The 12,201-nt window shown below is 38.9% G+C and overlaps 1 protein-coding gene across 2 annotated transcripts in view; it reads right to left on the bottom strand.

The window, feature by feature from the left end:
- Positions 1-12,201, bottom strand: part of MROH2B (maestro heat like repeat family member 2B) — a 63,705-nt gene that overhangs the window by 16,765 nt on the left and 34,739 nt on the right. For both annotated transcript variants that reach the window (XM_029940954.1, XM_029940955.1), the window contains 7 exons: positions 10,505-10,531; positions 9,637-9,756; positions 9,344-9,423; positions 3,109-3,244; positions 2,919-3,014; positions 2,568-2,657; positions 2,082-2,202 (listed from right to left, as the gene is read on the bottom strand). In XM_029940954.1, coding sequence (XP_029796814.1) covers positions 2,082-2,202; positions 2,568-2,657; positions 2,919-3,014; positions 3,109-3,244; positions 9,344-9,423; positions 9,637-9,756; positions 10,505-10,531 — 670 coding nt within the window. The remainder of the gene's footprint in view (positions 1-2,081; positions 2,203-2,567; positions 2,658-2,918; positions 3,015-3,108; positions 3,245-9,343; positions 9,424-9,636; positions 9,757-10,504; positions 10,532-12,201) is intronic.

Genomic DNA, 12,201 nt, shown 5'->3' with positions numbered 1-12,201 from the left:
CATGGGCTTGAAGAGGTTGGCCATATTGAGAGGACAGGCATAAGAGCAACCACATACAGGTAGTTTAGCACCATACTAAATACTTTGCATACCATAATCTCATTTATTATGCATAAACATCATCTGAGATAGACACTCCTGTTTTGGCAGATGAGAAAGCTGAGACAAAGTTATAAAGCCATTTGGCCATGATTATCCAGTGACTAAAAATAGGCGAGTCAGAATTTGAACCCTGGTCTGTCTGACACCAATGCTTAGGTTCTTACTACTCTGCTATGTTGCTGTCTCTGTTGGAATTTCATTTTGCAGTGAGCCACTTTGGGAAAAATGGAAAAGTAACTATTGCAATAAGAACACCAGCAACTCTGTAAATGATTGTTGGAATCAATTTATAAACTCAGACCCAACAGTAATGATTTTCTGCTTGTTGTTTGAATGTATCGTAATTGTGGAAACTAACACCTGAACCACTTTGTGAAAGGCAGCCCAGCCCAACACAACACACATGGATTCTGGAGTCAGACAGCCCTGAGCTCACAACCCAGCTCCACTACTTGCTGGCATGGATACATTTCTTTCTTTTTTTTTGAAAAAATTTTTTGAAGTTTATTTATTTATTTTGTGTGTAAGAGAGAGAGAAAGAATGAGGGAGAGGCAGAGATTGAGGGGGAGAGAGAGAATAACAAGCAGGCTCCCCACTGTCAGTGCAGAGCCCAATACAAGGCTTGATCCCATAAATCCTGAGATCATGACCTGAGTCAAAATCAAGATTCAGACAGTAGCCAACTGAGCCACTCAGGCACACTGGGAATGGGTATGTTTCTTAACTTTAGGTCTCTCATCTCAAAACTGATTATTAAATAGGTATTTAATTTAGCATCGCACTTGTTACTTGTATTCAACAGGTGTTTGATAATCATATTCCTTCTCTATGCCATGCTTATTTGATCCATCAAAGAAGAGTTAAGGTAAATAATGAAGTATAGGATTTCTTATTAACAAAGAGTACTTGAGAACCCGAATTTTGCATGTTTCAGAGAAATAAAGTACACTAACCGAAGAATAGGTAGAACAATAATAGAATTGAAACTCATGTCTTCCTATGAGGTCCCTCTCTGGTACATTTCTTCTCTTCCTAGGATGGCCTCTCAGTTCTTACCTCCTTAACTCATTTTTTATTTTGCGGCTTGGTACAAGCATATACCTTAGTGAATTATCTTCCCATATCCCAGGGGACTTTCATACCTATTTTGACTCTGAATATTTTTTTTTTTTCTTTTCCACTGACTAACCAACCCTTCCCTCTCCCGAGCCAAATCCCACCTTTTGGCTTTAACACACTTTTCTTATGTGAATTTTAGAACTGTAGTATCTTTGTGTCTCCAGCAATAGAGAAATGCTTGACACATGGAAAGCGCTTAAGAAACATTTTCTAAGTACCTAAAAGAAGGAGGAGTGGAACACAGGTGTGAGATGGTATTAAAACTTAGACCCACGTTCCTGGCACCCTGGACGATACAGAATCACGCATGCGCAGCGCAGAGCCATCCTCAGCGAAGCCACTGCTGGTTGAACTTGGATCTAAGGCCCTCATTGTTGGTTTCAGCCTGAGAGTGAAGTTTTAAAGTTCTTTACATTTCCTGATATAGACACTCCGCATGTACTTGGAGAGCAGACAGAGGCCCTGTTTTGGAAGTTGGAAAAACCTCCACAAAGTGGTCTCTCTTAGAGAACTTTAGTAATAGTGCCGTTTCCTCCTGAAGAAAACCTTGTGATAGAAGAAGCATTGCTAACAGGCCTGAGTGCTCAGTGATTTAAACTGACACTCTCAAAACATTTCTACCTACCCCAGTGGACCTTTATAATGCTTCTGTGTTATTATCTTTATTTCCAAAAATAGAAACCAAGCCACTGGGGAAAAAAGATCCAAAAGAAAGATGTAATTAAGACATCAGGATGCAGAAATAACTGAACTGGGGGGAGAGAGGGACAGAGAGTCATCGATGAACAAAGAGGAAAACTGAGAACAAAAGAAAACAGGTATCTTCTCTTCATTTGTGGGTTTCTCCTCTTTGCCTCACCTTTTATACAGAACAGACCAACAGTGGAGCTAGCAGCTGCCTGACGGATGGTGGGCAGGGTGTCGCAGGAGTGAGGAGCCAGGAGGCCGAGGAGTGAGCCGATCCTAAAGTCTTCTGGCGCCTGGAGGATAAGGAGATGGGGGGAGGTGATGGGGAGGCTTGATACCCCAGGATATGCCCAACAACACTGAAGATGAAAGCCCTTGTTTTCCCCCTAAAGGCCCTTAGAATGAAATTGAATCTTGAACTTGCCCTTTAAGGGCAGTGGAAAGGTGAGCTGGCAAGCACGTAAAGGCAGCTCAATAGTTTAATCCTAGTGTCCTTGCTGCACTCTGGGGTAAGGCGACACCTCTCAGGTGGTTTCCCTGGAGAGCTCTCCGTTCTGGGACTGGAGACCCACCAGGCACGAGTTTGGGATTCCAGAGGTCTCAGCGATCTCCGTTGTTAGCAAGTGATGAAATCTATTCACTGAGGGGGATTACTTACCTCGATATCATTTGTCAGCACTTTTGCGGTGATCTCGAAGGCTCTTTCTCTTTCCCAGTCTTTTTGTGAAACAAGCCACATTCGGAGAAGCTGTTGGTCAAAGAAGAAATGTCTTTTCCTCAGTACTGATCGTATTCACTCATTCTCATTCTCTGGCTCTTGTTCTCCCTTTGCCTCTTCTGTAACAGGGTGCTCACCTCCCACAAACAATTTTAAGAGGACGGGCCCTATGTGGTGGGTTAAATGGGTCAGGCTGGATCCCTGGGAAGAGGATGAGGTAGAGCCTGGAGTGTTGCCTTGCAGCACAGATGAGGGAATGTGGAAATCAGTTTGAACAATGGCCCTACTCACACTGAACATTTCTTGACAGTCTTCTCCTTTCTCATTATCCCACATCATGGTCCTCAGCAGCCTTCCCAGAGCATCCATGGATCGTTCGTAGAGAAACTGAAATCCAAAGTGAGCGTGAGCATCAGGCTGAGGCAGGAGAGTGGAGTCCCACTGTAGTTCTTGATTCTACTCAAGCCTCACCCCCACGTACACTGATGTGCTCCTTGTCCTTATCTGTTTCACCTTCATCTTTGAGTTTTTTCAGAGGTGGAAGGGGAAGAAGCCTCCGAATATTCTCTTCAAGAATATTGAGATTATCATTTAGTGAGAGCTGAGGTTTCAGTTTGCTGGAATGAGAACAGTGCAGAGGGATGGACGTTAGGATGACACAACAAAACATAGCCCAGAAGGGTACCCAGGAACTCACAGCCATACCTGAGGGGGTCAGATATGTTTGCTGATATGTTGGAATGTTGAGGGAGGTGGTGACAGAAGTAGGGAGAAGGTGGGGACATGGAATCATTGGTGTGCATAGTCAACGTGCCTCATTTCTAACTTATTAGAGCAATGAACTAATCATCCCTAGCTTTGTGTTACTTAACCCTTTATTATATGATCTGTGATAACATTAACCTACTTGTTTTTTCTAGTGCTTATGGGTTGGGTCTGTGTTTGTATGTGTGTGTGTTGGGTGGAGGAAATTATAAGTTTGAAGTAGTGATTTTTATCCATTTCATATGGCTTCTCAGATTATAAGTAGTGTCACACATACTAGAGGCACTCATGAATGTACCTATAGTAATGACACTGTTATCATCCTTCCTTCCCCCTCCCTCCCTCCCCCCTTCCTACCCTCCCTCCCTCCCTTCCTTCCCTTATTTCTTTCTTTCAGATATTTAGTATAAACATCATGAAGATATGAACAAACCTAGACATAACTTGGAAAAATGCAAATGTTCAATAAACATGAAACTCCCCATTTATTATTTAATAAATGTAAATCAAGACAATACAATACCACTTGTCAGCTACCAAATTAGCAAAGAAATTGAAAATGATGACATGGTTGGGGTAGGGTGAAATTGGTTCTCTCACAGGGAAATAAAAGTCAGTACCAGCTGGGACAGGTCAATTGAAAATGTTAAATATGTTGATATATGCTGAACAGTTTTTTGATCTTTATTGTCTGGCTGACTTAAAAAAAATCAACTTGTTGAGGCAAAATTTATGCACAACAAGATGTATCCAGTTAAATCATGCAATTAAATGAGTTTTGCACCCACGAAACCATCACCATAATCAATATAGAACACCTAGATTTTTCCTTATGCCCCTTTACAGTTCATCTCTTCCTTCACTCTAGCCCCAGGGGAACCTGTTTGGTTTTCAGTCATTAGAAATTGTTTTGCAAGTTTTATAGGCGTGCTGTCAAATGAGGGTAGTCACTTAGTGACATGCAGCTATCCAATACCTGAGTTGTGGCTAGTCTGAAGTAAGACATGCTGTAGTTCTAAAACACAAGATTTAGATTTGAAGATTTAGTATGAAAAATTAGGTAAATTATCTCATTACCTTAAAAAATTTTTTTATGCCTTTTATTTATTTTTGAGAGACAGAGAGAGACAGCGCAGCAGGGGAGAGTCAGAGAGAGAGAGGGAGATACAGAATCTGAAACAGACTCCAGGCCCTGAGCTACCTGTCAGCACAGAGCCTGACATGGGGCTCGAACCCACGAACTGTGAGATCATGACCTGAGCTGAAGTCGGATGCTTAAGTGACTGAGCCACCCAGGCGCCCACTCATTACTTTTTTTTAAATATCAAATACATGTTGAAATGATAATACTTGAATATATTGGAGTAAGTAAAATCATTATTAAAATTGTTTCTTTTCACTCTTTTAAAAGTGGCTACCAGAAAATTTGAATGACATACATATGTGACTTACATTATATGCCTACTTGACAATATGGTTCTAGTACCTAGTTCATTTTTGGTTTATCTTTAACACTCATTTATTTGAGCTTTCTTCAGACTTCACTTATCTTTGTAAACATAGCAACCTGTGCCTTCCCTTATGTTGCTTCTTGCTACAGTTTAAGAAATTATGTGAATATGTTTTTGCATCTGTTTTCCCCAGTATACAAGGCCATATTTTGTTCAGGGAGAGCCCATGTTTTGTTAATGATTATCCATTTTGAACCTAGCTCAATGCCTGGTACATGGATGGCACTGAATAATATTTATTGAACTAAATTGTCAACTTTTATAATTAAAAGTTCAGAGAGCACTATTTGCATAAAGTGTTCACCAAAATATTATTTATAGTTTTTATTTTTTAATATTTTATTTATTCTTGAGAGAGAGAGAGGCAGAGCATGAGTGGGGTAGAGACAGAGCAAGAGAGAGAGAAACAGAATCTAAAGCAGGCTCTAGGCTCTGAGCTGTCAGCACAGAGCCAGACATGGGGCTCGAACTCACGATCTGTGAGATCATGACCTGAGCTGAGGTTGAACATTCAATCAACTAAGCCACCCGGGCACCATTTATCGTTTTAAAAATTGACAATTAAGTATAACAAGAGGAGGTTGGTGAAAAAATATGAGACATATCTATACAGTAAGTCATTAAGTGGCCATTAAAAATGCTGTTTGTTATCTCACCATAATAAAGGCTATATATGAAAAGCCTACAGCTAGTGTTGTATTAATGGTGAAAGACTGTAAACTTTTCCTCTAGGACTTAGAGGAAAATCTAAGATCAAGCACAACATAAAGATGCCTGCTTTTGCCACTTTTATTTAACATAATACTGAAAGTGCTAGCCAGAGCTATTTGGCTATAAAAAGAAATAAAAGCCATGTAGATTGGAAAGAAGTAAAATTATCTCTGTTTGCAGAAGACATGGTCTTATATAGAGAAAACCCTAAAGTTCACAAAAAATTATTAGAACAAATAAAATAAATTCAGTGTTTTAGAATACAAAATCAACATACAGCAATCAGTTGTGTTGCTATACATTAACAACGAACAATCAAAAAGGAAATTAACAATTCCATTTACAATAGCATCAAAAAGAACAAAATACCTTATTTAACCAAGCAAGCAAAAGACTTGTTCACTGAAAACCACAAAAGGTTGCTAAAGGAAGTTAAAGAAGGAAAACCACAAAAGGGTGCGAAAGGAAATTAAATGGAAAAACATCCCATGTTCATGGATTTGGGGATTTACTTTTGTTAAGATAGCCATACTACCCAAAGCAGTTTATAGATTTAATGTAATCCCCATCAAAATCTCAAAAGTAATTTTTGTAGAAATAGAAAATCCATCCTAAAATTCATATGAAATCTCAAGGGACCCCAAATAGCTAAAATAATCTTGAAAAAAGACAAAGTTGGAGTTCAGACACTTCCTGGTTTCAAAGCTTATTACAAAAACCACAGTAATCAAAACAGTGTGGTTCTGGCATAAAAAGATCAACATATATAGACTAACGGAATCGAGAGGCCTGAAATAAACTCTGGGATACATGATCACATTATTTTTAATAAGGGCCCAAGACCATTCAGTGAGGGAAAAAATAGTCTTTTCAATAGTGTTGGGAAAACTGGATATCCATGCACAACAAATGAAGTTGGGACCCTTACCTTATTCCATAAACAAAAATCAAGGCAAAATGGACCAAATACCCAAATGTATGAGTTTAAACTCTTCAACTCCTAGAAGAAAACTTTGGGGAAAAGCTTAATGATATTGGATTTGGCAATGATTTCTTGGATATGACACTAAAAGCACAAAGATAGGTAACAAAAGTGAAAATAGACAAATGAGACTACATAAAAATTAAAGCTTCTGTGCATCAAAGGACACAATTAGTACAGTGAAAATACAACCTATGGAACGGGAGAAAATATTTACAAATCATATGTCTGATAAGGGGCTTATATCCAGAATACACAAAGAACTCTGACAACTCAACAACAAAAAACAAAGAATCAATTAAAGAAATGGACAAAGGAATTAAAGATTTTTCCAAATAAGATGTAAAGATAGGTAATGAGCATATGAAAAGATACTGAAAGTTGCTAAATCATTAGAGAAATGCAAACTCAAAACCACAATAAGATTGTAAGGATGGCTGCTATTAAAAATAAATCACAAAATGACAAATGTTGGCAAAAATATGGAAAAATTAGAACCCTTATGCACTGTTGATGGGAGCATGAAACGGTGCTATTGCTATAGAAAACAGTATGGTGCTTCCTCAAAAAATTAAAAATAAGGGGCGCCTGAATGGGTCAGCCGGTTAAACGTCTGGCTTGGGCTCAGGTCACAATCTCACGGTTCGTGGGTTCTAGCCCCCCGTGGAGCTCTGTGCTGACAGCTAGCTCAGAGTTTAGAGCCTGTTTCAGATTCTGTGTCTCCCTCTCTCTCTGACTCTCCTCTGCTCACTCTGTCTCTGTCTCTCAAAAATAAAGAAAAAACATCAAAAAAATTTAAAAAGATTAAAATTATTGTATGATCCAGCAATCCTATTTTGTATATATACTCAAAAGAATTGAAAGCAAGGACTGGAAGACATATTTGTGCACCCATGTTTGTTAGTGGAATTATTTACAAGAACCAAACCACCAAACCATGAACACAACCCAAGCATCCATTGTGTGAATGGATTAACAAAATATGGTGTATATATTAAATAGAATATATTCAGGCTTTAAAAGGAATGACATTTTGACACAGGTTATCAAATGGATGGACATTATTCTAGTGAAATAACAAAGGAACAAAGAGACAAATACTGCATGATTCCATTCATATGAGGTACGTAAAGTATGTAATTCATAGAGACAGAGGCTAGAATGGTATTTGCAGGCCCTGGTGGGAAAAGGGAACAGAGAGTTGTTTTATGTGTATAGCTCTTCTGTTTTGCAAGATGAAAAGAATTCTTGAGTTGATTGCACAACAATATGATTGTACTTAATACTGCTACACTATGCACTTAAAAACAGCTAAGATGATACATTTTATGGGTATTCTACTACAGTTCAAATATTTTTTTAAACATATTTTTTATGTTTGAGAGACACACACACACACACACACACACACACACAATGCGGGTGAGGGGCAGAGAGAGAGGGAGACAGAAGATCTGAAGTGGGCTCTGCACTGACAGCAGAGAGCCCAATGCGGGGCTCGAACTCACAAACTGTGAGATCAGGTCATGGTTTGTGAGTTCATGACCTGAGCCAAAATTGGTTGCTCAACTGATTGAGCCACGAAGGCACCCCTCACAATTAAAATATTTTTTTTAAACATAGAAAAAAGAACAATGTTTGTGAAGTATTGGTAATAACGTGGGAATAGGTGAAATGAGGTAAAATGAGGAAAGACAGGATGCACGATCATATGTAGAGCAAGATTTCGACTCCGTACTTAAAAGGAAGAATAAGGTATAATGAATTGAAGAACATACCAAAATGTTGAAAATAGGGGGCAATTATTATTATTATTATTTTAAAGGTTTATTTATTTTCAAGAGAGAGAGCACAAGCTGGGGAGGGACAGGGAGAGAGGAGGACAGAGGGTCTGGGATTTGAAGCCGGTGCTGTGCAGATAGCAGAGAGCTTGGTGCGGGGCTCAAACTCACAGACTGTGAGATCATGACCTGAGCTGAAGTCAGCTACTCAACTGACTAGCCACTTGGAACCCCAGATTTTTATTATTTTAAAAAACTTTCTATAGTTTTTAAGTTTTAACAATGAATTTGTATTTCTTTTACTGCAGGGAGACAATATTATTTTTAAATTTTGGTTAAAATTATTTTTTTCTTTAGGTTTATTGCTACTAACCAACTAAAATATTATTAGAGCTTTTGTAAGGTGTGTGCTTTTTTTAAATGTTTATTTTTGTGTGAGAGAGAGACAGGGCACAAGTGAGAGAGGGGTAGAGAGAGAGGGAGACACAGAATCCAAAGCAGGCTCCAGGCTCTGAGCTGTCAGCACTCAGCCCCCACATGGGACTTGAACTCATGAGCCTTGAGATCATGACCTGAGCTGAAGTCAGACACTTAACTGACTGAGCTACCCAAGTGCCCCAGGGTTTTCATAAGTTTTTAATGAAAATATTAAATTTTGCCTATAGACCAAAGTCTAGGAAGAAGAAATTTTCTTTTGCACAGAAACTTCAATCCACATGTATCAATAAATTTGACTCCTCTAAGTTGCTCTTTATCCCTGTTGGTCATCAAATGGTCAGCCTCTTAGTTTTGTAAGTCTGAAGAAAGTGAGAAGCCTCAATTTTAAATAGCTCATTGATGAGCTGTGTTCATTTTTGGGGAGGGTGTACTGGTATATCCACTGATTGATAAGTCAGTTGATCTGAAGATATTGGGGAGGAAATACTTTTTCAATGAGAGCAAGAAAAATTCTCTAAAATTCTCTACCTGAGGTATCTAATGGCGATTAAGGCTTTCCACCGAACAGGGCTAGCTAAGGAATCCAGGGGCTCATCCCTGATGAAGTCCTGTAACACAAACAAGGAGGTGAAATATTTTAGAAAGGTGAATTTCTACATGCAGCTGCAATCCCATTGGACCACTGGGTGCCCTTGGTCCAAAATATGGCAGAGATCTGTTCCTAACTCTGGTGAGTTTTACCCACTTAAAAAAGACAGCTCTGCGCTCTTGGTAACAGACTTTTTATGATGGCCATGCCCATGTTCTCTCTGCCCACTCACCAGCATGTAACCCAGCAGCACCTCCTTGTAGGAGAACTTGAACCTCTGGTCTCCAGCATCTTGGACAGCAATGCCAATCTCAGTGATACTTCTTGTGAAACTCATTTGCAGGTCCATGTCCTAAAGCAAAATGATTCACAGTGCATACCAAAGTCTTGGGTGCCACACCTGCTTCTATAAACCCAGTTCTTGACCTAGGGTTGAACTATGTGCCCACACAGAAATGAGAATCTCTGTTTCTTTTCCTTCTCTACCTCAGTTTAGGATTGAAGTTGCAGAGAAAAAAAAAAAGGTCAATTTCTATTCCTTCCACCTCCACACTCCTACTCCCCCATAGATTGAGATTCTATAAGGCAGTGGCTTTTAAACTTTTTGGACCACAAACCACACAGTAGGAAACAGTTTACAATCCCACTCTGTACTTACGTGCTTTCTCTCTCTCTCTCTCTCTCTCTCTCTCTCTCTCATCTATCTGAATATAATATATATAATAAACAAAATAAACGTTTTATGATACTTATTGCTATGTGCAATGCTCTTGTCTATTTCTCTTTTATTTCATTAGAAAATGTGCTGGTTGTGATCTATTAGATCCATTACATTGAAATCATGGTCTACTGGTGGGTCATAGGCCATAGTTCTAAAAATACTGCTCTAGTTTGCAGTCTAACTTTCAAACCACCTGGAACTTTGTTCTCTCCTAGATTAGGCTCAGGGAACCTGGCTTTAGAATTGGATTAATTAGTCATATATTGGGATCCTTTCCTCTGGAGTCAAACCAAGAGGACATCTATTCTTACTGCATTTCCAGGAAGAATGCATTGTATCCAAATGCATTTGTATTCAAATATATCAAATATATGCATACCTTGTTCATCACAGACATGCCCAGAACCTGAAAACCAAAGGCAAAAGCACTTGTAGAGCAGCAGTTAGAGAGTTCCCTCACACCAGCAAAAAAGACCCACCCACCAACCTGAAAACAACAGTGGAGTGGGATACTGAGCCTTGTCAAGGGGCGGGTGCTATTCACTCCCTCCCCTATTTCCAAAGTGAGGTACTACATGTTGGCAGACATTTTCCCCAGATGAGTCTAATCTACAGAACGCAGCATAAAGACATCAGGCCTTTGGGTTTCAAGCCTCACGATTTAAAGAGCCTCTACCAGAGTTTGGTAAGAATAAGGGTAAAGGCTGTTGGCAGAAAGAGCAGTGAAAAGCTATAAAATGAAAGTAATAGGGCAGCTGACTTTGGAATGGAGATATAGTCAGTTCTGCTATGACGTTTGCATTGGAAATGCAAATGCGTTCCAATAAAATTGATATGTGAGTAAATATTTCTGGTGTATTCTGAATTTTATGTTTGCTTATGCACAGTTCTGTCCATGACAGCAAAAGGTGAACTAGCTGAACTGAGCTGGATAGGAATACGCACACAACACCTCAAACATGCCAGCTGCCTCAGTTTACCATGGTATGAGCTGCTTTCCATACAAATATGGCATTCTAGCTGTCCTTCTGATTCCAAATGACGCTTCTTCTTTCCACAATTTCATAATCACTCACAACTTTCACAACTGAATTAATATATTTTTCAAGAAAACGTGCCATAATTTTTTTTATAGTACTTAGGTATTTCTTAAATGGTTTTTAAAATTAGGTTCCTATTTTTTCCACATCATTGATGGGGTTTTTTAATGTGCCCCTCACCCCATTTTCCCCATAATCCCTGTGGCTTTTCTCTTACTATCTTGTGCATATGTTGTGTTACAGCAGAACTGACTATACCTTGAAAATGTACAGTCGGCATTAAGTAAAACATTATCTATCTTTATCTCCTTCCCTCTTTTATTTTTATCCTAATTTTCCTCAATGACTGACTAAAAATTATTGTAACATAAAACATCTTTTTTTAAGTCATATTTTTGGTTTTCATCATTGCTTTTCAAATTTTGAGTGCATCAGAATCACCTTTTCAGGAGCGTGTCAAAAATACAGACTCACAGACACATCCCCGAAGGCTGTGATTCGTTAGAGATCTCTATTTTTAACAAGTAATTCCGGGTAATTCTCATGCAACTGAAGTGTGAGTATCACTGCCCTAATCCCTTTCAGTAGAATATACTTCTGTGATATCATGAGTTTCCTATGATTCTATTTTTATCACATACACGCATGAATAAATAACAAGAGTACAGATTTATCAAGCAGGTGGTGTGTAGAGAGCACAGAAGAGGAGATAAGGAAGCATAAGGCACAATCCCCGACACCGAGGTGCTGACAATCTGATGTGGGAGCAGATGTGCACATAATCAGTAAAAGCTTCTAAAACCTGGCTACGGATAAGAATCATTTATAAACCTTTTAAAAACACAGATGTCAGACTCCACCCCAGTGCTACTGAATCAATCTCTCTGAAAAATGGTTCTGGGAAGTTGTATTTCAAACTTGATCCCAAGGCGACTTTTAGGTGGCTAACCTGGTACTAGTTAGCCAAATGGCTAAATGGACAATATGTATTAAGCACTTTATTAAAGATATAAAAAGTACTATGGGGGACAAAAAT

The sequence above is a fragment of the Suricata suricatta genome, chromosome 6 (assembly GCF_006229205.1).
Source record: "Suricata suricatta isolate VVHF042 chromosome 6, meerkat_22Aug2017_6uvM2_HiC, whole genome shotgun sequence".
Taxonomy (NCBI): domain Eukaryota; kingdom Metazoa; phylum Chordata; class Mammalia; order Carnivora; family Herpestidae; genus Suricata; species Suricata suricatta.
Note: the sequence above shows the minus strand (reverse complement) of the source record. Positions and strands in the feature narration are given on the sequence as shown.